Source organism: Spermophilus citellus, assembly GCF_964194105.1.
Source record: "Spermophilus citellus genome assembly, chromosome: X".
Classification (NCBI taxonomy): Eukaryota; Metazoa; Chordata; class Mammalia; order Rodentia; family Sciuridae; genus Spermophilus; species Spermophilus citellus.
In genome coordinates, this window is record NC_138190.1 from 31,599,306 (window position 1) to 31,627,024 (window position 27,719).

Genomic DNA, 27,719 nt, shown 5'->3' on the forward strand with positions numbered 1-27,719 from the left:
GCTCTTTATTGTGTTCTATTTTTTAAAAAAATAGTTATCTACTTACTAGTTGATGGACATCTGGATTGTTTCCATTTTTTGCTATTATGAGTTAAGCTGTTAGGAACATTTGGGTATATGCAGAATGAAGATGGCGGTGGATGGGAAGGAACTGGCTTGGGGAGAGATGACTCATGTATTTCCCAAGTAGGGAAAATGTATTGCATGGAATAGGACAGGTTCCAGGTGTGATTCATGGTAAGTTCAGATAGTAGAGTTAACTTGGTTTTGGGGGGTGTTGGTATATAATGGCCTGTGGAATCTGCTTCTGTCCAGTTCTCAAGGCCCTCTCTCATCCCCTGGGGAGATAGGAAGGCTGAGCAGGAAACTATCACCTTTTCTCCCCTATTTTTTTTGTACCTTCCTTGACTTCTGAGAGAGAGAGAGAAAATCAGAATAGGCTGATGACTTAGGCTGGATTCCTTGGTAAAGACTCTGAGACAGAGAATTGTGTGCAGAAAGTTTACAGGGATGTGTTCTCAGGAACTGCATCTGTAAAGAAAGTACAAAAGATGGAATTGGGGAGAGGGAAATGGTGACCCTGACTTACAACATACTGGCAACTGTGGCCTCAGTTGATCCTACAAGGGGTGCTAGAGTTGAGATGGTCCCTTAGAGTTGTCCCAAATTTGGGAGAAACGACCAGATCTTTGTATCCCTTTGGCAGTCTATCTTTGGCTATGGGCTACAGCTGAGGACAATTCCGAGTGACCAATTAGAGAACCTTCCATGTTGGCCCTGAAGTAGAGACCTGGATGGAACATCTTAGCTCAGCCTTTTATCCATATGGACACGGAAAGGGCAAATATTTGGGAAAAGTGTCACTAACAGAGACATGTTTTGTTCCATAGGTGGTCACTCACCCTTTCAAAACCATCGAGCTACAGATGAAGAAGAAGGGATTCAAGATGGAGGTGGGTCAGTACATTTTTGTCAAGTGCCCCAAGGTGTCCAAGCTGGAGTGGCACCCTTTCACACTGACCTCTGCCCCTGAGGAAGACTTCTTTAGCATCCACATCCGCATCGTTGGGGACTGGACAGAGGGACTATTCAATGCTTGTGGCTGTGATAAGCAGGAGTTTCAAGATGCCTGGAAACTACCTAAGTGAGTACAAGGCACATGTTACAAAGGTATAGGTGTTCAAGGAAAATGGCACTCAACAGCTCCTCTTCCCCCACATCTTACTATGCTATCTCCTGAGTCTCTGACAAAACACAGAGGTCCTAAGAATATACAGAGCCCTGTGTTCCCCATTGCATGTGTGTGGTATGCTTATGCATATTTTTAATGTCTTTATGTGAAATTAAAAATATTTGGACCAAATATTAGTAATAAATTAGTAATAAATATTTTCAAATTCCTTTAAGTTCGTTAATACCAAGTTACATTGACTTTTCTAACAAACTGAACTGTAATGTATCAAAATTATCATAATAATAATAATAATAATTATTATTATTATTATTGTATAGGGATTGAACTCAGGGGCACTTTACTACTGAGCTATATTCCCAGCCCTTTTTATTTTATTTTTAAAAAGTATTTATTTTTTAGTTGCATTTGGACACAATACCTTTATTTTATTTATTTTTATGTGGTGCTGAGGATTGAACCCGAGCACTCTAGCACTGAGCCACAACCTCAGCCCCCCTTTTTATTTTTTATTTTGATACAGGGCCTCACCAAGTTGCTGAGGCTGGCCTTGAACTTGCAATCCTCCTGTTTCAGCCTCCTGAGTCACTGAGCCACTGTGCCTGGCCAAAAATATTCTTTTTTTTTAATTATTTTATTGTTGGTTGTTCAAAACATTACATAGTTCTTAATATACCATATTTCACAGATTGATTCAAGTGGGTTATGAACTCCCATTTTTACCCCGTATACAGATTGTTGTGTCACATCAGTTACATTTCCATTGATTTACAAATTGCCTTTCTGGTGACTGATGTATTCTGCTGTCTATCCCATTCTCCACTGTCCCCCCTCCCCTCCCCTCCCCTCCCCTTCTCTCTCTCCATCCCCTCTACTATAAATCGTTTCTTCCACTTATATAATTTTTCTCCTACTCCTCCTTTCCTCTTATATGTAGTTGTGTATAACCCTGAGGCTCACCTTCCAATTCCATGCAATTTCCCTTACCTCTCACTTTCCCTCCCGCCTATCATCCCTGTTTAATGTTATTCTTCTTCTCCAGCTCTTCGTCTCTACCCTGTCCTTGGTTACTCCCCTTATATCAAAGAAGACATTTGACATCCAAAAATTCTTAAATTTTAATCAGCATCATTTATTTGAGAGAAAATGCCAGGCATTATTGATTTTACATCACTCTCCCCACATGCCTAACATAGTATCAGGTGCTTAACAGATGCTGAAGAAAAGTTTGTTGAATAGCTCAATCAATAGACAAAAGAGAAGTGGGAATAGCAAATCTATAGGATGTTATAATATTAGAAAATTCTCACATCAGTGTGCAATATAAGTAGGAATTTCAAGTGTAGGATGTCCTGGCAAGAGACAGAGATGTGTGTGCATGTTTTTTTTTTTTTTTTTTTGGTTTTTGTTTTTGGTTTTGGTTTTTTGGTTGTTTGTTTTTTTTTTTGTGTGTGTGTGTGTGTGTGTGTGTGTGTGTGTGTAAAAGAAGGAAAGGAGGATGGGAAGGTGAAAATATAGCCGTGATGAGTTACCATGTTTTCAGTTAGCTAAAATTCCTCTTCTTATTTTCAACCCCAATGTTTGCACTAAGTTGCGTCATAGATACATGGCCCCAGTTGGAATTGCCATATTGTACATCTGCAGTAGAATGAGAGCTCCATCTTACTGTGAAAAGCAGGACATCCCTTAACTACCTCCTCTCTGCTCCCATTCAGGATAGCCGTTGATGGACCCTTTGGTACAGCCAGTGAAGACGTGTTCAGCTATGAGGTGGTGATGTTGGTGGGAGCAGGGATTGGGGTCACGCCCTTCGCATCCATTCTCAAGTCGGTCTGGTACAAATACTGCAATAATGCCACCAATCTGAGGCTCAAAAAGGTAAGTTCCTTCATGTTTTAGAGGGCCTCAGGTGGCCATTCATTGCCAAATGAAGTGTGAAATCCCCTTCAGGGCAAGGTCAGCAGGGAACCTCCTCCTTCCCTTTCTCTTTTTTCTCCTCCTCCTTCTCCTCCTCCTCTTCCTAGTCCTCCTCCTTCTGTTGGGGATTGAACCCAGGGCCTGTGCAGGCTAGGCAAGTGTTCCACCACTGACCTATACCTCCATCCTCTTGTATATGTTCTTTTTTTTCTGTGTGTGTCTTAGAAGAGTTTATTAAAAATCATTCCAGCTGGTTGCAGTGGTGGGCACCTGTAATCCCAGCGGCTCATGAGGCAGAGGCAGGAGGATGGCAAGTTCAAAGCCAGACTCAGCAAAAGCAAGGTCCTAAGCAACTCAGTGAGACCCTGTCTCTAAATAAAATACAAAATAGGGCTGGGGATGGGGCTGAGTGGTTGAGTGCCCCTGAGTTCAATGCCTCGTACCCCCCACAAAAATCATTTCATTTATTCCTCACTTTTGAGGATGAAAGTGCGATTAAAATTAATTGATTTACATCAATGCAAACCCCCTTTTTTTTGGTACCAAGGATTGAACCCAGGGATACTTCATCACTGAGCCATATCCCCAGCCTCCACCCCCAGTCCTTTAATTTTGAGACAGGGTCTCAATAAGTTGCTAAGGCCTCCCTAAGTTGCTGAGGCTTACCTTGAATTTGTGATCCTCTTTCCTCAGCCTCCTGGCTGCTGGAGTTACAAGTGTGAGCCCACCATGTCTTCCCCCTTTTTCTTAGAGCTTTATAGTTATACATGAGACAAACCTTTTAAATAAGGTTTTAATAAAAAGAATAGTAAATGTGGATGTCTATCTTCTTTTGTAATATTCTTTTTACAGGCTTACATATTTTTGGAAATTGGTAAATTTCAACTATGTACAATTTCATATCCTGATTTTTAAAACACAGAAAACATTTTTCAGAGACATCATGTTTTCTAAGACTTCATAATGTTGATTTTTAACGATTCCCTCCTATTCCATTGGGAAGATGCAGACTAATTTTTCTTCCATCTGGGATTATATATTGAGATAGAATCAAATTTTTAGGCCTTTAACACTTTTTTTTTTTTGCAGGCTGAGGGCAGGAGACCAGAAACTTTTTGTTTCTAATGGATGTCTCCTCAGGGTAAATTCCCAGGGGAGTGTTACATGTAAATTACCTGATGAAGGACATCCTCAATAAATGCAGAGTCACTCTAGTAACTATAAAGATAAATTCTTAAAAAAAAGATAAATTCTGAAGGGTACATTGAGCCTACCTTGACTTTTTTATGTTATATAGTTATTTTTTTTGTTTTGTTTTGTGTTTAGAATTCTTCCCCTTCACCTCTTTTCTATGTGGAGGAGGAATGGGTAAAACTATTATTTTTTCCTGCTAGTCTACTTTCCTCATGTCTTTCTGAGAGGAGGTACAAGGGATGTCAAGGCTTCTGGGGGAGAAGAAGTAACCAGCCCAAGATGGAAAATAGGTGGACTAGAGACTTGTTTTTTCTTTGAACTATGTATTTCTTTCTTTCTTTTATTTTCCTTTCTTTTTGTGGGGGGGCAGGTACTGGGGATTGAACTCAGGGACACTCAACCACTGAGCCCCATCCCCAGCCCTATTTTATATTTTATTTAGAGACAGGGTCTTACTAATTTTCTTAGCACCTCGCTTTTGCTGAGGCTGGCTTTGAACTCAAGATCCTCCTGCCTCAGCCTCCTGAGCCAATGAGATTAAAGGCAGGCGCCACTGCACCCAGCTGAACTACGTATTTCTGAGGCCAAGTTAGTTATTTACTGCCCTGCCAGAGCCTATGAAATGTCCAGAGCTTGCTGAAAACCTGTTGCTAGGCATTCTGAGCATCAGGAAAAAAAGTTAGGGGGACAGTAGCAATGCATGTGTTCATGCTACGGGAACCCATGCCAATACAATCTGCTCTGGGATCCGTCCTTTTCCAGATCTACTTCTACTGGCTGTGCCGGGATACACATGCTTTTGAGTGGTTTGCAGACCTGCTGCAGCTGCTGGAGTCCCAGATGCAGGAGAGGAACAATGCTGATTTCCTGAGTTACAACATCTACCTCACTGGCTGGGATGAGTCTCAGGTGAGGATAAAGATCCAGGTCTCAAGTCCTTCCTTTAGTGTCCAGGGATTGCCCACTTTCCCTTGGTTACTGGTGTGTCCTGTGTACTATTTTTTTCCCCAAGAATGGTCAATGGATTCTAATGATCTAGCCCATTCACTCTAACTCAGCATCGCCACCTGGTAGACTGTTGAGACTAGATTCAAAGCTAAGGATTCTAAGAGGGAATAAAGGCCAAGCCCTTGACATTATTAATGCAATGCTCCTATCTGGGAGTCCAAAACCAGACAGACAAAATTTGCCAGGGGACAATGAGGAAAAAAATGTGTTTGTGTTCCTTTAATTCATATGTTTATGCATATGACTTAATATGCATACTTGATATGTTTATAGTTGTTAACTATATGCAGTCAGCCCTCCTTATGAATCGGTTCTGCATCTGTGGATTGAACCAACCACTGATAATAAATATTTGGAAAAAAACTTGGATCTGTTTTCAACATGTACAGGCTTTTTTTCTTGTCATTGTTCCCTAAATAATACAGTGTGCATGCAACACGTACATAGCATTTACACTATTTTAGGTAATATTAGTAATCTAGAGATCATTTAAAGTATATTGGGAGGATGTGCATAGACTTATTTTTATTTTTCCAGTACTGGAAGTTGAACCCAGGAACCTTCTACCACTGAGCTACATCCCCAACCCTTTTTATTTACTTTTGAGATAGGGTCTCACTAATTTGCCCAGACTGGCCTTAAACATGGATCCTCCTGCCTGATGTGCTAACTTCTATGCAAATACTACACCATTTTATATAAAATATTTGAGTACCACAGATTTGGGTATCTAAGCAGGAGGGGTTTAGAACCAATCCCCTATAGACACAGAGAGAGACTGAACTGCACACCAGGTACTGTGGTTAAAGTTTAGACAGATTGTCTAATTTTATGCTGTCAACAACCCTATGAGATCGCTACTATTATTATCCACATTTTACTGATGAAGAACCAAGGCCCAGAATAGATTAAGTCATTTGCCTAAAGGCACCTGGCAAGTAAGTGGCACAGTCAGAATGTTCCAGAGCCTGCATTCTTAGTGACTACCAGTAGTTTATGATTATTAATAGTAAATAAACCTATATAGCTAAAGAAGGTGAGACATATGTGTGGTGTGTGCGTGCGTGTGTGTGTGTGTGTGTGTGTGTGTGTGTGTATTTCAAATGAAAGTGTGCTTTCAATACTGTTCAGAGGCCACTATAATAAAATCAGCCAGTAGTTCTCAGCTGGGGGTGATTTTTCCCACCTCCCCAGGCCCCCCAAGGAGATTTGGCACTGTAAACATCTTACAATTGACAAGCTCCTGCAACAGTACATGAAGCCTCTTATAAGGTTCTTAATCTCATTCATGAGGGAGGAGCCCTCTCGACCCAATCACCTCTTAGAGGTCCTACCTCTTAATGCTATAACATTAGAGACACCTGAAATTTTGGAGGAGACATATTTGGAGCACAGCAGCTGGCTCTAGCTAGCCATTGGCTCCTCAACCCTGGGCATCTTTCACTTACATCCTGTTACTGTCAAGAGTTCCATTTCATTTGGGTTTTGTTTTGTTTTGGTACTGGGGATTGAACCGAGGGATGCTTGGCCAGAGCCACATCCCCAGGCCTTTTTATTTTAAATTTTGAGACAGAGTCTCACTAAGTTGTTTAGGGCCTCAATAAGTTGCAGAGGCTGGCTTTTGAACTTGTGATCTTCCTGCCTCAGCCTCTTGAGCCACTGGGATTATAGGTGAGCACCACCGTGTCCAGCTAATTTGAGTTTTTAAATTATTGCCTATCATAGATTCTCCCAGTCTTAGAAGAGTCTTGTAGTAAACGTAGATCCAGGGACACATGACCATGACAACTGATGCTTCAGAAAAAGCAGTTTTAAGATACCATTTCTGGGGGCTGGAGTTGTGGCTCAGTGGTAGAGCACTCACCTAGCATGTGTGAGGCCCTGGGTTCGATCCTCAGCACTACATAGAAATGAATGGAGTAGGGGTATTGTGTCCAACTACAACTAAAAAATTTTTTTTTTTTAAAAAAGATACCACTTCTGCAATTTAAAAACAAAACAGTAAAACCCCTTTGACAAAAATGAAACCCAGGGGAAAAATCTATGATTTATAAATTGTTTTACAGTTTTGCTATTTTATTTATTTAGGTACCAGGAAGTGAACCCAGGGATGCTTTATCACTGAGTCACATCACTAGCTATTTTTAAAATTCTTCATTTTTGAGACAGAGTCTCACTGAGTTGCTTAGGGCCGTGCTAAGTTGCTGAGGCTGGCCTTTGAACTTGTGACCCTCCTGCCTCAGCCTCCCGAGTAGCTGGGATTATAGGCGTGCCCCACCATGCCCAGCAATAACAGTTTTACAATTTAAAAAAGCCAGACACAGTTTTTTTTTTAAATAGGAAACTTATGTGCATTGAAAAAAAAATTATTTTGCTTTGGAAAACTGGTCCCATAGCATTATGAAAAAAAGTGACCACCTTTTGATTTTCCTTTCTTTTTAAAATTGTTTGTACCATTTTACTATTCACTTATTTTTGCAGTACTGGGGAGCCAGGGGTGTACCAATGAGTGCTGTACCAATGAGCTACATCATCAGCCCTTTTTCATTTTTTAAATTTTGAGACAGGCTCTCACTGAGTTCCCCAGACCAGTCTCAAGCTTGTGATCTTTCTGCCTCAGCTTCCTGAAGCAGATTGGATTACAGGTGTGCGCCACTGCATCTGGCTTCGACTCTCTTTCTAAATCCCCTCCATCCTCATCATCCATCCCCTTCCTGGTGAATTTAATATCTGATTTATTTTAAAAATACGTTTAATTTTAGCCAGTTTTATGAAAAATACCTGTTTTTCAAGCTGAGGCTCCCTAGAACAGTAGCAGGAAAAGAGCATGTGCACACAGCCCAGCTTCAGGTTTGATTTGATGTCCTGTTAAGTTATGGAAATATTACTATATTTTAGTCTGTGAATATGTCAGTTCTTAGTGAGTCTCCCAAATGAGTGGAGTACATTAGGGTGAGGAGAGAAGCTCAAAGGAAAGAGTAAAACAGTGTGTGGGGGGAGTGCACGCCTGTAATCCCAGCAACTCGGGAGGCTGAGGCAGAAGGATTGCAAGTTTGAAGCCAGCCTCAGCACCCCTGAGTTCAATTCCTGGTACACACACACACACACACACACACACACACACAGAGAGAGAGAGAGAGAGAGAGAGAGAGAGAGAGAGAGGAGGCAGGCAGGCAGAGAGAGACAGAGACAGAGACAGAGACACAGAGAAAGACAGTGAGACAGTACCCACACTTCAATGCCTGACTCAAATGCTATTGGCCTTCAACCTTCCCTTAGCCTCCCATTCTAGACCTTCCTTCTTTGTTCTCAATATGATGCTGTGTCTCTTCCTGGCACTCATCACAGCCGATTCTACATGTTATATTATTTATATTTATACTTCAAGGTCTCCCCTTCTGGAGGGGAAATTGCTAGAGAGAATCCAGTTTGTTTATCTTTGTTTTTCATCTAGCCTCCAGTTTGGTGCCTTGGGTTATGCAACTGTACATGTGTGTGTGTCACAGCATGCTTCTTTTTCCTGAATTCATGTCCTTTGCTGCAGGCCAATCACTTTGCTGTGCACCATGATGAGGAGAAAGATGTGATTACAGGCTTGAAGCAAAAGACTTTGTATGGACGGCCCAACTGGGATAATGAGTTCAAGACAATTGCGAGTCAACATCCTAAGTAAGGAACCCCCTACCAGGCTGTTCATTTCAGTTTCCCCCTCCCTCCCCCTCCCCTCCCCTCCCCTCCTTTCCCCTCCCCTTCCTTTCTCTTTGATACTGGGGGGTGCTTTACAACTGAGCTACACCCCATTTCTTTTTTATTTTGAGACAGGGTCTTGCTACATTGGTGAGGCTGGCCTCAAATTTATATTCCTCCTGCCTCAGCCTCCCCAGTAGCTGGGATTACAGGCATGTGCCACCATGCCCGGCTCATCAGGGTGTTCTTGAGGCTTTTCATCTACTTTAGCAGTGGCTCCCAAGCATGCCTACATTTCTATATTCTAGAAACTAAGATACCCATGTTACTATACTGGGGTTGAATTCATGTCCAACTGAAAATTCCTATTATCTTTGACTTTAGGAGGGAAACTTTAAATCACAGCAAACTTACCTGGGGGGTTATAGAAAATAAGAATCTCAGGTCCCTCCCTCAGACTTTCTTAACTGCCTATCCCAAGCAGGGTCATGGTTTTGTTTTGTTTCTGTTACCTAAATCTCACTAGTGTATCCACTTCTTTTAAATATTCATATATTTTACACTTATAATTAAGGAGACACTACACTCTTCACTTTCAGTTATAGTTGCTGCTGCTTCTCCTCCCTCCTCCTCTCCCTCTTCCTCTCCCTCCTCATCTCCCTCCTCCTCTCCCCTCTCCTCTCCCCCCTCCTCTCTCTCCTCCTCTCCCTCCTCCTCTCCCCTGGGATTACAGGCATGTGCTACTACCATGCCCTCTTCAACTGTAGCTTCTGAATCTAAAATTGTAAGTTGATTGCTGTCCCAAGGTTCTTTCTGCCCTCACTAAAGCTTTACCCATCACGAGACCTTGAGAGCTCCCATCTTGCTTGAACACATAAAAAACTCAAGAGCTGGCCATAAATATATGCATTCCACCATTGCTTCTTACACTATTATGAGCATACAATTCAACTGGTTATATTTTTAAAATGCAGATTCTGGGGGGGCTGGGGTTGTGATTCAGTGGTAGAGCGCTTGCTTAGCATGTGTGAGACACTGAGTTTGATCCTCAGCACCACATAAAAATAAATAAATAAAATAAAGGTATTGTGTCTGTGTACAACTAAAAAAACAATATTAAAAAAATCTGCATTCTTAAAAAGCCAGTGCCAGAGCTGGGCACATGCCTTAATCCCAGCAGTTTGGGAGGCTGAGGCAGGAGGATCGAGAATTCAAAACCAGCCTCAGCAACTTAGTGAGGCCCTAAGCAACTCAGTAAGACCCTGTCTCTAAATAAAATAAAAAATAGGGCTGGGGATGGGGCTCAGTAGTTAAGCATCCCTGGGTTCAATCCCTGGTACCAAAAAAAAAAAAAAAAAAAAAAAGCTATTGATGTGGAACTACCATTGAAGAGCAAAGCCTTAAATTCTTTGAGGGAGGAGATACACCAACCTGTCAGAGTTGGGGTACCTAAAGATAGTTTGCTCTTGATTTCAAGGTGCCAGAAAGGGTTTTGGGGCCCAGAGCCCTGAAAGGAAGTAGCTCACAGACCCACAAATTAACCACCATTTTCTCTATGGTAGAAGTTTCCAAAAACGCTTCTTAGAATTCATTCTCTAGGGAAGTCAACTGCCTTTTGAAATATCCAGCTGTCCCCACAAGCAGGGCTGAGTCTCCAACCTGCAGAGTAATCTGAACTCTTGCCATTTGTTATATATGAATATATATTTTAGTTGTCAATGTATCTTTTATTTTTTATTTATTTATATGTGGTGCTGAGGATTAAACCCAGGGCCTCACACAGGCCAGCAAGCACTCTACTACTGAGCCACAACCCCAGCCCAACTCTTGTCATTTGTAGAAAAGACAAAGGAGCAGAGATGATTTAGCCCTGAGGCCTCAGATGGATAGGAAATCCCCCACCTGCTTTATAGTCCATCTTATTCCAAAGTCTTAAACTGTTTTTTTTTTCCTTCTTTCCCCGAAAGTACCAGAATAGGCGTGTTCCTCTGTGGTCCTGAAGCCTTGGCTGAAACCCTCAACAAACAGTGCATCTCCAACTCTGACTCTGGCCCTCGGGGAGTGCATTTCATTTTCAACAAGGAAAACTTCTAACTCTTCCACGAGGAAACAAATATAGGTTATTCTGGATCAAATGCCCAAATAATGTTGGTTGGATGTAAGCTCCCTCCTCTTAAAAAAAAAAAAGGAGGAAAAGAAACTATAATGTAATGGATTCCATGAAAGGAATATCAATGCTTGTTTTCGAGTGAGAAGTTACATTTTTATGGCGCTTTAGGGTTTGCAAACTACTTTTACAAACATTATTTCATCTCTTTCTTCCCATATTGTCAGAAGGAGGTGGGACAATGATACCTGACTCATTTTTAGGCTAAAACAATGGGGCCTTGAAAGGGTTCAATAGGTTCCTTAGGATTATGGACCAGGGGAGCCAGCGAAGAGTGCCTTTTCTCCTCATCCATCTGCAGAGACCGGCTCTAGGCCATCTGACTACAAATTTGGTAACCTTCCCACAACACCAGGCTGCCTCAAAAATCAGTTTTTATACTCTTCCAAAGAAACAGAAAACCAATCCTTTCCCTTTTGTGTCATCTTTTTAAAAAAATCAATATTGCCATATTGAAAATTTTCCAGTTAGCTGGGGAATGAGATATGCTGAGAGTGATTTAACACTTCCTAGTGACAGTTTTGACATCTCAGCATATTCCAGATTTCCAACACAGCAGCCTAATTGAGTCAGAGATTCAACCTACAAATGAATATTGCAGAGATTGAAGTTAATCAACTATTTAGCATTTGCCATGGTGCTTGGCAGAGAGTGGATACTCAAGAAGAGTTTGTTGAATGAATAAATGAATGAAAAAACATTAAGAACCGGATAATGTCAGAGTAGAACTAATAGAAGGACTTACACAGAATTCCCTAAGGAAATAACTTTTGTTACTCTTATGGAGCAAAGGATGCTGGTTCTCCTGAGGGTAGAGAACAGACTAAGGATACTAACCAGTAAATGGCCTGGAGAGTTCCTTAGGCTACTATTTGAAGCAAGGAATGAGAAATGGAGGCAGAGAACTGGTCTCTTGCCTTTACTCAACCTGGATTCTCTAGTTCTGGTTCCTATCCTATGAAAGAAGAGCACACCGATTTACTGATAGCAATATTCTCCTCCAGTCAATCTTCGTGAATTTCAAACTTGAAATTTGTGACAAATATGTATTTAATAATGTGCATCTAGCTTAAATACAGTTCACTCTTTGTTTTACTTTTACACACACACACACACACACACACACACACACCCCAGTGAATCTTATGTGTGTGACTAACAGTTTATTTTTATTGTATCATCATCATCTCCTCCTCCCCCTCCTCCTCATCTTCCTCCTCCTCCTCTTCTTTCTTTTCCTCTTCCTAAAATGTACATCCTACAAACTAAAATCCCCAGTTAACTGTGTTGATATTGAATTCACATCCAATAGAATGCTCTGGATATCCATAAGTTCAAGAAACAGGATCTAAATCACTGTTAGTAAGACCAGAGCCTTTTTAAAGAACTGCTCCCATTTCTGGGAACTAAAAACTGCTTTATTTACCCCACTTCCTGGGGCTGCAGATATTTAGAACTATATAGCTTTGGTAATGAGGAAGAAAGAGAAGAAAGCGGGGGGGGGGGTGGAAAGAATTCCTTAAGGGTAAGGAAGAGAACAGGTGAATGAGAAAAACAAAAAAACAAAACAAAACAACAACAACAACAAACAAAACAAAAAACAGAAGGGGCAGCTGATTTCACATTGGTCACTTCTTACACCAGATTTCTTTTCTTTTCTTTCTTTTGGTACTGGGGATCGAACCCAGGGGTGCTCTATCACTGAGCTACATTCCCAGTTCTTATTTTTAATTTTGAGACAGGGTTTTGCTAAGTTGCTGAGGCTGGCCTCAAACTTGAGATCCTCCTTCCCTAGCCTCCCAAGTCCCTGGAATTACAGGCCTGCACCACCATAGCCAACTACCCCAGATTTCTTAATTTTGCATATAATGAATATAATGAAGGAGGCATACATAGATTTATCTTACGTTGATTACATATGATATTGAATCTTTTAAACTCTGGTCACAAATTTTGATGCCAAGTGGGCATATTCAGGAGACTGGAATGAACTAAGTAAGAAAGTTGTTCATTGTAGTGCTACTGTTCCTTTGGTCCCCCAGGATTTCAGGGCATTGAGGGCCAGTTGTGATAAATAAGGCCTTCCTGGATGTGTGAATGTTGCCTCTAAGAAGTGTACAGAAGGTTTCCACTGGAAGAAAGTTCGACCCAGCAGCCTAGGCATAAGTTCAACACATTTATTGTACTATTACTATGGCTCTGGTACTGCGTGCATAGTTGCAGTGCTTTCAAACCAAAGTGTGAGCAGGAAGAGAAACCTCAGTTTTAAGGGTACTGCTCATACTGGTTCCTTCTAACTTAGATGTCAGAAGTAAAACCAGCTCCAGTCATTGCTCTGAGAATATTTCTCTGGAGTTTTCTACCTTTGACAACAACACGGTTAGCAAAATAGATCTGCCCTGTGTTATTCTGGTTATGAGATGAAAAATGAATGTAAAAGTGCTTATCATTATAAGAGCTTCCTTCTCTATTCTTCTCCCAAGTTCCCAGCCATCAGTGATCAGCTTGCCAGTCCAGCTTTTTTTAGTGTTTAGTATTTAGCATTAAGTAACACATGCAGAGAGAATAATGAAGCATTGTTTTTAATCTCAAGGTTATGAAGGCTTTTCTTAATTCTGCTTTTGTAATATTGTGTTTATGAAATTTGAATTCTTGCAGGCATTGCATGTGAATAGATTTCTTTTGGAGAGAGGAGCTGGGAGATAGTTCCCAGGATGAACTATTAAAACTGTTGTTAACCATTAAAAATAATGAGCTCTCCCTGTGTCTGTGTTATTGAAATTGGTACTAAAGGGTGAATACAGCTAGCAGGGATTTTCTCCGCCCTGGTAGGGTGAAGAGTCTCTTATGTTTCAGTAGATAACATACCAGATGTTGCATAGTGTATAGATTGTGGAGGGGAAACTGAGGTCTAAGTTTTGTGTCAATGTCCCAACGATCCCCATAGTACTGGTATGAGGGAGTGCCACTTCCCATTGTGGACAGAATTTGGAAGACATAGGAGCCCCAGTATGACCTCTTTTTTCAATTTCCACTGGTCTTTCATGTTCTAACTTCACAATTAAATGTCATCAAGTTCGACTATGGACGTGTGAACTCATGGTTCTGTTCTAAATGAGCCCCCCATATGATCCTCACTATCTAGGAAATGTAGAGGCCTGCGGATGTGGCTTCCCGAGGGAGTCCATGGGTGCTGCCATGGAGGGAAAGGACATTACCTCAAACAATGAGCAATCATAGGAATAGCAAATGTTGAGTGAACACCTCCCACTATGCCAGATATTTTATACACACTTCATTTCATTTAATCCCTCAGCAACACCTCTAGGTAGCATTTTGTCACAATTTTATTGATAAGAAAACTGAGTTCGGACAGCAACATCTGTGTTCTTTATACTCCACTAGCAGATTAGATAAGGTATAAGTAACCAAGAATATTCTCAAAGTTATTATACTAGGTACAAACTATGCACTGGATAACAGTGGTGGCATAGACCAAATGTCTTGGTATCTTAGTTTAGAAACACTGAATAACCTGATTCATGCTAATTTTGACTCTCCAGGTAAGGGAGAATCTATCAAGAAGTATAATTATGTAGCTTAGAGAAAAGAAGGTTCTAGTGATTCACTTTAAATTTACTTGTTATTATATTTATTTTATGTGTAAACTATTTCTGTCTTTCAGGAAATGGCCAATTATTGTTCAGTGGTGTGTGTGTGTGTGTGTGTGTGTGTGTGTGTGTGTGTGTATGAGAGAGAGAGAGAGAGAGAGAGAGAGAGAGAATTTGCATCCATAAGAAGCCAAATCATAAGAGGACAGAATTTCTCAGCTATAAATGATGTTGGGCAAAACACAAATTGCTGACAAAGGATAGGAAATCTGACCACTAGAGATTTCTAATAAGAGGGATAATAATCCACCAGATGGCCTGAGAGTCTTTTAAAACTATTGTCTTTGCTATCTTGTGATGGTGGTTGGGGAATGAAATACTCTAAGCAATTGGGTATTCCAGTTAATTATTGCTACTTGTGCTAGCAATTTTCAAAGAATTATGAATTTCAAACCATAACAAAAACCGAAATCCCCAATATACCACTTTGTAGATAAAAGGAAGTACTAGGAAAGGGAGCACATGAGCAGAGGCCACTCTGGGTTTATTTTCTGGATCTTATTCTGAAAACTAACAACAGATAAGACTGCGTTTATCTGTCTTTTGGAAAAAGTCCAAAGTATTATATTGAGAAACTTTATCCTTCCAAGGAGACCACTCCAAAGATAGCAAACTTGAATTACGCAAAAAAAAAAAAAAAAAGCAAGCTCAAAAGGTCTTTATAAATCTTAGAATTACCTTAGAATATTAAGTAATCACTAAGTTTTCCATTATGTTAGATCACTTGATTGCTAAATGTCACTTCCTCTTTTAAGTTATGTAATTTCCAGTTATGTAACAATAAAATTCACTAACCCACCCACGGTTGGGAAAAGCTAAACATTGCTCTTCAGGGTCACATGGAGACAAGTCAGGTCATGAGGAATGAATCACATTTGTCCTTCCTAAGAGATATTAGAGCAAATCTCAGATACCCTTGTGTTGGCTGAGAAGAAAAATTCAAGCTGTCTAAAGATCACCCAGTGGTATTGCATGTGTTTGTATTGGCAGAAAAACACCAGGACACTTTATTGATATGGCAGTTAATCCAGATCTAGCTGTTGAGGGTCTGCAGAGCTATAACTGATCATCCTGTTTTCCAGTTGGGAGTTCTGCATCATCCACAGCTAAACCATCACACTTAGACATCTGTGTTATCAACTACTTGCTTCATTCAGTTCTGCTGGGGCCAATGTCCCTGTTGCTTTACTGAGTTCACAAAGAAGTGAACGGGAAGATAGCCTTTAGAAAATGAGTTTTTTGCATTTTTTTTCCTTTGGAGAAAATAATCAACAAATTTTACTTGCCACTTGTACATTTAAAAATACATTTTGAGAAAAAGAAACTCAGTTGCCTACTTCCCCGTGGCCCTGTGAGACGAAGAAACTGAAGATGCCTACTTAAATTTTGGATCAGGTTTGTTAAATGGTCTACTTGGAATGAGTTGCTCTGTCTTTAAATTCCTTGATTACATAGTGGCTAAGTATATTGCATTGAAAATTCCAGTATATACAACGGCCGGAGCTGGGGATTGAAGCCAGGGCCTCATGCATGCTACAAAAGCACTGTATCATTGAGTTACACTCCAAGCCCATAACCATGGAGTTTTAAATTTGAAATATTCCAGTTTTTTTAAAAAAAAATATTTTGAGCAGGGTCTCGCTAAGTTGCTTAGGGCCTTGCTAAATTGAGGCTGACCTTGAACTTGTGATCTGCCTGCCTCAGCCTCCTGAGTTGCTGGGATTATAGGCATGCCCAAACTTTAAAACTTGGACAGAATTAAAATAATAAGAACTTGAAGATCTCTTCTACATTAACAGGAGAATGGATAAAGAAATTGTGCTGTATTCTGCAGATGAATGGTATGCCCTGGTTAAAAAGCAAATGAGCTCTTGCCAGGCATGGTGGTGCACACCAGTAATCCCAGCAGCTTGAGAAGCTGAGGAAGGAGGATTACAAATTCAAAGCCAACCTCTGCAATTTAGGGAAGTTCTAAGCAATTTATCGAGGCCCTAAGTAATTTAGCTAAATAAAAAATGAAAAGGGCTGGGGATGTGGCTCAGTGGTTAAGTCTCCCTGGGATCAATCCTCAGTACCCCCCCCAAAAAAAAAATTAAATGAGCTCTAACACATATATTAATATCAACATGGATAAATAAAAACATAAGTTAATAAAGGAAGTTGTAGAAGTATTAAAAATACATTTTGAGAAATCTGCTTTAAGATATTGTTTATTAGAGCTCTGTGGAGAGCTGAGAGAGATGCTCAGCTTTAAGCAGCATTCCAGGAGGAGAAAACCACTCAAAATAGAGAGAGCTGGGTTCCCCTCATCGACGTCCTCCTGGAACTGCACAGGGTGTGGTGGAGAGGAGCCTTTTGAATGTAACCCTTGAGTGATTTGTTCCTCTACTTCCTGGTGCAGGCGGTAGTTCTATTGTTTGTCCTCTAGGTGGAGCTCTAATAAACTGGGAACTGGGGTACAATATAAGAGGCCTGTTTTATTTTGAGGCCACCTCTAACATTTGGGGTAGCAGGGACCCTTTCCCAATGCAGTGAGTGTCAGAAAAGCTTACTGATGACAGGGAGACTGTGAGGCAGGTGGCATCTGTAGCCACAGCTACAGCCAGAAAGGATATCATCTGCCTCATTAGTGTATGTTCTAGTTGATCACTCCCTCTTTCTTCCTTCACTTTGCTTTCAGACTCCTCATGGACTCTTCTAGTTTTCTTCTTATTTCACTGCCTGTGTTACATACAGCCTTTTCTATCTCAGTAAGTGGAAATTCCATTTTTGGTCCAAACTTTAACATTTTCCTGACATGCATATACCACATGAAAATCATCGAATCCTGTCAACCCTACTTTCAAAACACTGCCAGAAATCTAATCACTTCTTTCAGTAGCCAGGTTACTATGTCACTACTCTGCTCAAAACCACCAGTGCTGCATCATCTCACAGAGATTGTCATCTATGACCAGGTCCTGTATTACCTAGCTGATTCTATTTCCCATCACTCTCTCCCTTTTCTGAGTTTCACTAATCCATGCTGTCCCTCAAATGTACTGATATTGGTCCCATCTCAAGATCTTTACATTTGTGGTCACTCTGGCTGGGATGCTCTTTTCCCATATACCCATATACCATATATGCGGCTTGCTCCCTCACCTCCTTCAGATTGCAACTGAAACAGTATCTATATTGGAGAGATCTGCTTTGACATTTCCATCTAACATAGCAGCCCTGCCACCATCCTCTGCTTGAGTCCCCCGTCCTCCTCCTCGGTGTAATTTCTTATTTCTATAGAGCACCCATTATCATCTGGACATATTTCTTTATTGTCTGTCTCTCCACCAGAATGTAAGCTTGATGAGGGAACATTTTGTTCATTTGTTTCCCCAGAGTGTAGAATAGTGTTTGGCACACAGTGAACATGAAGTAAATATTATTGCATGAATTACTGACCTAACTCTATGTTGCACGTGGAAAGAGACCAAGGAAAGAGAATGGGTCTTGGAAGTTTGGGCAGAGGAGGCCTTGGAAGGGCCACTGAGGAACGAACACACGTGAGACCCAGCTGAGTGGCCTTAAAAGAAGCAAACAAACCAGGAAGCATTAGAATTCTGGTGATTTCTCTGCAGAAGAGTCTCTACAAATCAGAAATTGCTGCTGGTTCTTAGAAACCTGGGAAATGTGGTCTCAGTGTGATGAGTTTCGGGTTTGACATATTTCGACCATATTAACGCAGGGATGGATTTTATAGGAAAAACTGGAGATCTATGAGCATTCATCTTGGGTGAGGGGCCAAAGTGGGCAAAGAGCCAGCATTTTGAATCTCAGAGAGCACAAACCGCAGGTTCTTCAGTGCACTATCGATGGCATCATTCTGACCCCTGGTGGTGGCACAGCTACACTGCAAGGGGAGAGAAATACCTTGAAGGGAGAAAGCAAAACCAAAAGTTCAAAGTAATATCTTTCAAAGTGTGTTCCAACCATTATCGTTGGGGTGTCCAGCTGGGATCCAGGTCCTTGGTGTCTTGAACAAATAATTGAGCAAGACACAAACAAGTAACAGGCAAAGTACAGAGTTGTTGAAAATGGAGGTGAAGGTAGTGTTGGGTGCAGAGCAGGCTGAACAGATGTTGGCTGCAAGATAGCCCATGCACTTAACCCCCCCCCCCATCTGGTCCTTTATCACCTGTTTGTGTCAAGTCCCGCTCAAGGCTGAGCATTCAACCCCCCTTGGGCCAACAAGGCAGCTTGCAGACCCAGAGGGCTATAAAAACTCCCTCCTGCCAGGCCCCTCTCTCTCTTGCTCTTTCTCTCTTGCTGTCTCTCTCTTGCTCTTTATCTTTCTTACGTGCGCTCTCTGTCTCTCTCTTGCTCTTGCTCTCTTCTCTTCTCTTCTCTCTCTCCTCTCTCTCTCTCTCTCTCTCTCTCTCTCTCTCTCTCTCTCTCTCTCTTTCCTTCCTTCTTTTCTCTTTGTTGCACTGCAGCAATAAAGATCTTTTGGTCGCTCTGAGTGTTGTGGTCACTTTCCTTTCAGGTAGCACTCCCTAAAAGGGAAGTGGAGTGGGCCCAGCGAGAGAGCTGCTCAAGGCCCAGATGTTTGGAAATTAGTGTTTTATAAACTGAGCTGTGGTATACTCTTCCCTCTACAGACCTAATTGAAGACCTTACCCCATGTGCTCCCATTGGTTATCTTATGATCCCTGATTTGAATAGTGTCCAATTTTGCCCCCAATTGGTTACTTTAGAAAACCTCATTAGAATACTGTCCACTTTACCCCAATTGGTCATTTTAAAATACCGAACCTGTGTGGGGGGGTGATAGGCCCTTAGTGATGCGACTTATTGTTAAACAGGGACCTGACTTGTCTCCCTGTCTGTCCCCAGTGGCATCTTTCTTATACCCTGCCTTTGCCATCTTGACGTCCCTTAAATCCTACCTAACACAACCATCAGAGTGTGCTCGTTTTCTTGGGATAAAGATCTCCCAAGGTTTCTCCTCTATGGTATCTAAGCAGGCTGCCTTAATCTTCTGAGATGAGCCTCAAATGGGACCAGCTGAGTGGAAGTCACCCTGGCAGGTATGTGTGGCTGTAAAATGGCTTTGTGTCCAGGTTCCAGGCAACCTCTTCTCCTAGCCCTCTACCAAGTGTGTTTGTAGAAAGGCCTTCCGTTGTGTCTGGGAAGTTGGTGTAGGCAACCAGGAAGTTCCTTCCAACTCAAGGATTCTACCAGTTTCTGATGAGCCTTTCTCACTCCCCTCCCTTCCACTCTTGTGAACCTTGGTATCCTGATCTTTCCCCCTCTAGACTTTCACTTGCTGGAGACACCCACATACTCCTTGGATTCTTCTCTGAGCACTCTTGCTTCTGCCTAACAACACATATTTTTACTGCTGAATTTGTGACTAGAAACCTTACCCTTTAGCTGTGTCCTGTTCAGTTTGTTAGGTAGTAGTTAGTAATGAGCAGTGAAATGTAAACCAATAATAGAAGGGTCACAGGGTTTCTTTGAATTACCTTTAATGAATAATCAAGGAACTTGTAGAACAACAGGTATACTAACCCTGAGAATAAACAGGTAGAGACAAAGGGAGCCAAGTAAGCAATACTTCAAGAAGGATCAATGGGGCTCACTCCTGGCAGGGTGTACTGTGTCACTGTAGGATTTACAATGACATAGGTAAATAGGTTTCTCATAGGTCATAGGTTTCTCAGTTTACTTTGGAAGAAAAATGTCTTTAGTAGCTCAGGCATACTAAGGTGAAGTTTGTCTAGTCACTGACCCCAAAATCCACCTTAACATAGGATTGACTTGTAGGTGTGATCCTTCTGGATAGGTTGGTTGCCAGGACAGTTCCAGAGAAGACCAAGTAGGGTCAAGGATGAAGCCTGAGCATTTTTGCTTTAGCTGGCACTACAGGTCTCCCCACTGAAGGTGGTCCCTGGACCTCATCTGGGAAGCACTGGTCAAAGTGACTGCATAATAGAAGAGGATTTTCACCTGGCATGGTTGTGCATGCCTATAATCCCAGCTGCTTGGGAGGCTGAGGCAGGAGGAACGCAATTTCAAAGCCAGCCTCAGCAATTTAGCAAGGTGCTAAGTAACTCAGTGAGACCCTGTCTCTAAGTAAAATACAAAATAAGACTGGGAATGTGGCTCAGTGGCTGAGTGCCCCTGAGTTCAATCCCCAGTACACCCCCCCAACAAAAAAAATCCAGAAGAGGATTCTCAAGTCCTGCTCTTGACCCTGCCCTGAACCTAAAAAGCAGAATGTCAGGAAAATTGCTAATCCATATGCAGAGTTTGGTTTGCTTATAAGGTATGTCTTGTATACTAGTGTGGAGAAGAATATATCTCAATGTTGCAAAGGATTCTGGCCTAAGCTGCTGATTACTTTTGTTCTGAACCTGGATCTAAGGACCAGGGCTAGTTTGGGCCAAACTTATTGTTTGAACCTGCTTCTCTGTTTGATCCCAGTCTTAAACGCTGGATTTTTCAATTTGCCCTATAATATATACCATCAGGAAACATCAGAGAAGCTCCTGGACAGATGCAAAGGGTTAATTTAGCATCAAATATCTGTTGAATTAAAGATATACAGATTTAGATATGTTGTAACAGATATCTAGGAGGCAGGAGGATGTAAGTTCAAAGCCAGTTTCAGCAACTTAGCAAGGCCATCTCAAAAAAAAAAAAAAAAAAAAAAAGACTGGGGATGTGGTTCAATGGTTAACCCCTGGGTTCAATTCCCAGTACCATAATCCAACCAAACCAACCAACCAAAGAAACAAACAAATCCTACCACCACCAAAAATGAAAACAAAAACCAAACAGCTGGGTATGGTGGCACAGGCCTATAATCCCAGCGGCTCAGGAGGCTGAGGCAGGAGGATCGCGAGTTCAAAGCCAACCTCAGCAACTTAGCAAGGCGCTAAGCAACTCAGTGAGATCCTGTCTCTAAATAAAATACAAAATAGGGCTGGGGATGTGGCTCAGTGGTTGAGTGCCCCTGAATTCAATCCCCAGTACCAAAAATAAACAAACAAAAAAATCACACATAATCAATTGGAGGAAGAGCCAGGTCTAAAATACAGGCCTTCTTATACTTTACCAAATGGTACTGCAGGCAGCAGAGAGGCAAAGCCAAGGCCATCAATGAAGCTGATCCAGAGAATAGTGCTTCCTGTGACTTTACAAACATCCACAGACTTTATTTGACTCAAAAAATGAGAAACCAAACCCTATGATATCCTTAGTTTTGCTCTTTCTTGGAAGTTCTAAGCTGCACACACACAGTAACACATATCCATGTATACACAGACACACATGAGTATACATAATTAGAAAGAGAATGGAAAATGAGATATTGCAGAAATAGAAAAAAAAGCAAGACTGGTGTGTATGATTTTTGTGCTGGGGGTATGTTATGATTTACAGCGAATTCCATTTTAGAATGATAATTTTAAAAGCTGGTGCATGATTTCTGCAGCTTTATGTGTATGTGTATTTATTCTGTTTGTACATGGGAGAGCAACTTGCTATTTGAAGCATCTTGTTTTCTCTTATCAAAACCAATTATTATTATTTTTTTAAATATTTATTTTTTAGTTGAGTTGGACACAGTACCTTTATTTTATTTATTTATTTTTATGTGGTGCTGAGGATTGAACCTAGGGCCTTGCACGTAATAGGCAGGCACTCTACCTCTGAGCCACAACCCCAGCCCTCAAAACCAATTATTATTTTAAGTGACAGAAGAAAAATGGTTGACGTGTAAAAGGTATATATCCTATCACCCAATAATTCCACTTCTAAAGTGTTTTAGAGAAATATTGGGTATATGGACACCAGAAGGTTTGTACTAAGATTTTGACTGCAGCATTGTGAGAGTAGAATGTGGAAAACTACCTGAATGTTCTTCCCCAGGAAAATGAATAAACTATGGCCTATCCATACCGTAGGATACAATATAGCAGTAAATGCAACAAGAGAACTCTGTCTGTAGTGACATGGAAAAAAATTCCCAAGGAAGATTGGTGCATAAAAGAAGCAATCTGTAGACAATCATGTTTTATATAGCAATAAAAATACATTTATATATTTATTTATAATGCAAAACGAGAGCTTAGAATCATTTACATCAAAAGGCAATTTTTACCTCTCGGGAGTGGTTAGAGAGATGGAAGACAAGGAGAAGAAAAGATGAAGGATGAGGGATGGATTTGACTTTTATTTATTTTTAACTTTGGGGGTACTGGGAATTGAACTCAGGGGCACCCGACCACTGAGCCACATCCCCAGTCCTATTTTTATTTTATTTAGAGACAGGTTCTCACTGAGTTGCTTAGTGCCTCACTTTTGCTGAGGCTGATTTTGAACCCGTGATCCTCCTGTCTCAGCCTCCTGAGCCACTGAGATTAGAGGTGCCTTGCTACTTGACTTTTATTATATTGTAATGCTTTACATGAAAAAACGTATTCATGTGTTGTGTGATTGAAATTGTTAAAAAATTAATATGTAATTGCTTAACTATTTCAAACCATTTAAGACATAAAAAATAAAAAGTGATACTTCCATTTTCTCCTCCATAATTCATCCCTTCTTTTGGTGGATATTTTAGTTGCTTTCACTTTTTAATTTGTTATTACAAACAACATTGCAAAGAAAATTCTTGTTTGCTTTTATCCTGTTTCCACTCATGAGTGTTTCTATGGTATACAATGGTTACGTGATATAAGCAATTGAAAAATTTGATAGATGCTGTCAAATTGCCTTCCAAAAGAGTGTACAGTGATTTATAGAACATTATTTCTGTGCTAACTCTCTGGTCTACGTTAATTATGGCTGCAACAATAGCAGCCGCACCCAGACATATTGAGTTGGCCTGAAGCCCAGACCATAGCTGACTTCATCTCCTACCCTTTGCCTATTGGCCATTGGTGGAACAAGTACATCTGACCGGATTAGCCAATCAGTGGAGGAGTTGGGAGGTGACGATGGTGATGGAAGAAGCCTAGATTTGCAGAAACGGAGACAAACTGATGGCCCATGGTCTGTATGGAACTCACGCCATGGTTTTTGTTTTGTTTTGTTTTTGCCTGCATAATGCTGGGTACACAGTGTTTTAAAAAATCGGAATCATTGCCAAGTGTTAAGGGAGCAGGGCTGAATCTCTACTTATATTTTCTTTCATATAGTTCTCCATGTACAGAATAGTGACATGGAAAAAAATTCATATAACATTCTTGATATTTCTTTTTTGGGGGGTGGGAGGTAACCAGGGATTGAACTCAGGGCACTCAACCACTGAGCCACATCCCTAGCCCTGTTTTGTATTTTGTTTAGAGACAGGGGCTCACTGAGTTGCTTAGGGCCTCGCTTTTGCTGAGGCTGGCTTTGAACTCTCAATCCTCCTACCTCAGCCTCCTGAGCTGCTGGGATTACAGGCATGCATCACCGCACCTGGCTACATTCTTGTTATTTCTTTACTCCCTGATTCACACCTTCCCTGGGAGGTAGAGTGGCTTCCTCTTCTCTTTGTAGCTGGCTCCCAGAGAGAACAAGTTGCTACCTTCAACTTAGATTCTAATTCTGGACTTTACAATGAGAAAGACCAGTTTGAAAGAAAAGTGGCGCAGGACTGATCACTCACACACCTGGGATAAGAAGCGGGTTTATTGTCAGGAGCCCGACAAGGCTGCTCTGCACAAAGAGAGGGACAGCAGCAGCAAGGAGGGAGAGCAGCAACTCCCCCTTGAATGTTACCTTTTATAAGCTAGAATCATGGCTGAGCGCTAGGGGCAGGTTTAGTCTTGACTGACATAGTGAGCATCCCCTGATCTTGTGCAAGGCAAGTTTGTTTCTTGGGGAACAGAGACAGGCAGTTTTCCTGTCTCTCAGAGGGGGAACAGGGAAACTGGCATGTCCCTTTATCTTCTCAAGGAGAGAACAGGTACACCAGTACATCCCCATCTCAGGGGCAGGTAAGTTGTCTTCTATCTCTCAATGAGAGAACAAGGAGAAATCAGCAGGTCTCTAGGCCAGTAGATTTTATCTCAGGCTACTTTCTATTTCTTGGGAATATGAACAGCATTCATAAAGTGGGGGTGGGGGAAAGGAAGATGGCTGCAATTATGCTAGCACAGTTACCTTTAGAAAAGTCTCATTCTGGAGCAGAGAGGTAATATTTTGATATTAATCTATTTTTCTCCTTATGTTTTAATTGATACAGAACTAAAGTAGGAAACAAGTATACTATTTATTGGGTCTCCTTAATCCTAAACATCAGTGTTTAAAAACACTGAGATTCCAAAATGGAGAGAGATTTTTATTTTCACACTATAATCAATAGGGTTTTTTTGTTTGTTTGTTTTTGTTTTTTGGTAACTGGAAGATTGGGCAACCCTGAGTCTTTGTTGCTACTGGTGACCATGGCTGGAGCTGAGATGTAGCTTCCCTTTTGGATGGGGCACATGTTATCCAACTCATCACTGCCCTAGCTATTCCCTATTATTTTTCTAATACTTCTACTGAAAGTCCACTGATATTTAGCACCGTATGGTGATAGTTGTGGCATACTGAGTAGCATCCCCTTCCCCAAAGATATCCACATTCTTATTCTCGAAACCTGTGAATATGTTCATTTCAAAAGGAATTTTGCGTAAGTGATTAAAGACTCTGGGGTGCAATAAAACCCTGGGTGTGGCCAATGTAATCACAAGGTTTCTAATAAGGAAAAGATGAAAGCAGGAGGCTCAGAGACACCTAAGGAATCAGAGGTCAGAGAAGAGGAATCTGAAGATGCAGGAAAAAATCACCCAGCAAGGAATGCAAATAGCTTCTAGAAATGAGAAAAGGCAGGAAAAAGAATTCTTAGAGCCTCCAGAAGGAATGTGGCCCTGTCTACATGTTGATTTTAGTCTGCTAAACCATTTTGGACTTCAGAGCTTCAGAACTGTGAACAAATAAACTTATATGCTTTTTTTAAAGTATTTATTTTTTAGTTGTAGTTGGACACAATCCCTTTATTTTATTTATTTATTTTTATGTGGTGCTGAGGATTGAACCCAGGGCCTCACATATACTAGGCAAGTGCTCTACTGCTGAGCCACAACCCCAGCCCTAAACTTGTATGCTTTTGGTCACCACATTTAAACAGCAAAGGATACTAATCCAAGTGCAAAGGAAAAAGTCAAACATTCTTACACCCATATCTCTATTACAAGAAGGAAAACCAGATCAAGATGGCTACATATTTCAGTAATGTGAGAGAGCATTTATTTGTGGAAGGGTAGTAAACATTGTTGTTTACCCAGTACTCATCTCACCTTTCATTAAAAGTACCCTGATTTTTGTTGAAATATTTGACCCTCTCACATGTCCAAAGCACTTTCAGGAAACTAACCCTTCTCTGATCTAATTGTAATTCTATCCTTGCTAGGATGAATCATTCAAGAGCTCAGATTTAAGAGGGTCAATGTGTAGAATTTTCCAGATTATGAAATTGACAATTCTGGGCATATGACCTAATTTTGACCAAGGCATAAAATTCCCTAACATAGATAGGGGGAACTTTGAAGGAATTTTTCTATATGGTCTCATCTTTTAAGGATTGCAGAAGTGGAGGTGGTTGCCCATGTTTTGCCTCCTACATGGAATACACATCCAATACCAGTGGTGCTGCACATGTCTACAGAAAGTTCCAGCTTTATCTGAGATCCTTAGAAATCATTTTGGGAAGAGACTTTTTTCTTTTTGTAGTGCTGGGGATTTGTACATGTGAGGCAAGTACTCTACCAACTGAGCTATATCCCCAGCCTGAGACATTCTCCATGAAGTAATTAGGGGCCATTTCTAGGTAGGCCTAGATTGTCAATATATTATACATATCCAACGATGACATAGAGAGACATGAAATGGGACCATAGAGAGAACTAAGGTGTTTGCCACTGGACAAGATGGCCTAGAATCTCCTGGACCAGTGAAGATAATGGCCATCTAAATCTTCTAAGGAATGAATATTTAGGATCCTTGCATAGAAATTTTCATAAGTGTGCAAACCTAACTTTACAAAATTACTTGACACTGGACCTATAATCCTCTTCAGTTAAAAATATAGCTCCACCTTCTTAAATGAATTAACCTTGGGTAGTTTTACATGGGGTAAAAATTTCAATTCATCTCTCAAACTTTGGCGTTGGTACATGCCATAAGAATGACCTAATTCCACTGGGCGCTGTGGTGCACATACCTGTAATCCCAGAGACTCAGGAGGCTGAGGCAGGAGGATCATGAGTTCAAAGCCAGCCTCAGCAATTTAGCAAGACCTTCAGCAATTTAGCGAGAACCTCTCTCAAAATAAAATATTTTTATTTTGGGGAAGTGGCTCAGTGGGTAAGCACCAATGGGGTTCAATCCCCAGTAAAATACCTAATTCCTTTACCATAAGCCATAGATTTTTCTTGCACTTTTAAATAACTGTTATCAGTTGGGTGCAGCAGTGCATGCCTCTAATCCCAGCTGTTCGGAAGGCTCAGGCAGGAGGATCCAGAGTTCAAGCCAGCCTCAGCAAAAGTGAGGTGCTAAGTAACTCAGTGAGATCCTGTCTCTAAATAAAATACAAAATGGGGCTGGGGATGGGGCTCAGTGGTTGAGTGCCCCTGAGTTCAATCCCCAGAACTCCCCATCAAAAAAAAAAAAAAAAACTGTTATCAAGAATAGAAAACTATTTTTACTCAAACTTTGAAATTACAACCCTAAACATCCTAAGATTATTTTAGAAATATGATGATTAGTGCAGGTGGTAAAAATATGTTCAGTGATGCATAATTAGATTACATTCAACTAGAAAAGAACAGAAAAGTACTTTTTACTACAGAAATGTAATGAGATGTTG

The 27,719-nt window shown here is 41.0% G+C and overlaps 1 protein-coding gene across 1 annotated transcript in view; it reads left to right on the forward strand.

Moving 5' to 3' along the window:
• CYBB (cytochrome b-245 beta chain) overlaps nucleotides 1-12,670 on the forward strand; it is a 43,795-nt gene extending 31,125 nt beyond the window's left edge. Inside the window, exons 9-13 of the mRNA XM_081276824.1 lie at nucleotides 891-1,144; nucleotides 2,908-3,070; nucleotides 5,066-5,212; nucleotides 8,856-8,980; nucleotides 10,966-12,670. Of these exons, the coding sequence (XP_081132950.1) occupies nucleotides 891-1,144; nucleotides 2,908-3,070; nucleotides 5,066-5,212; nucleotides 8,856-8,980; nucleotides 10,966-11,092 (816 nt within the window). The 3' untranslated portion in view covers nucleotides 11,093-12,670. The remainder of the gene's footprint in view (nucleotides 1-890; nucleotides 1,145-2,907; nucleotides 3,071-5,065; nucleotides 5,213-8,855; nucleotides 8,981-10,965) is intronic.
• The last annotated feature ends 15,049 nt before the right edge of the window (nucleotides 12,671-27,719 follow it).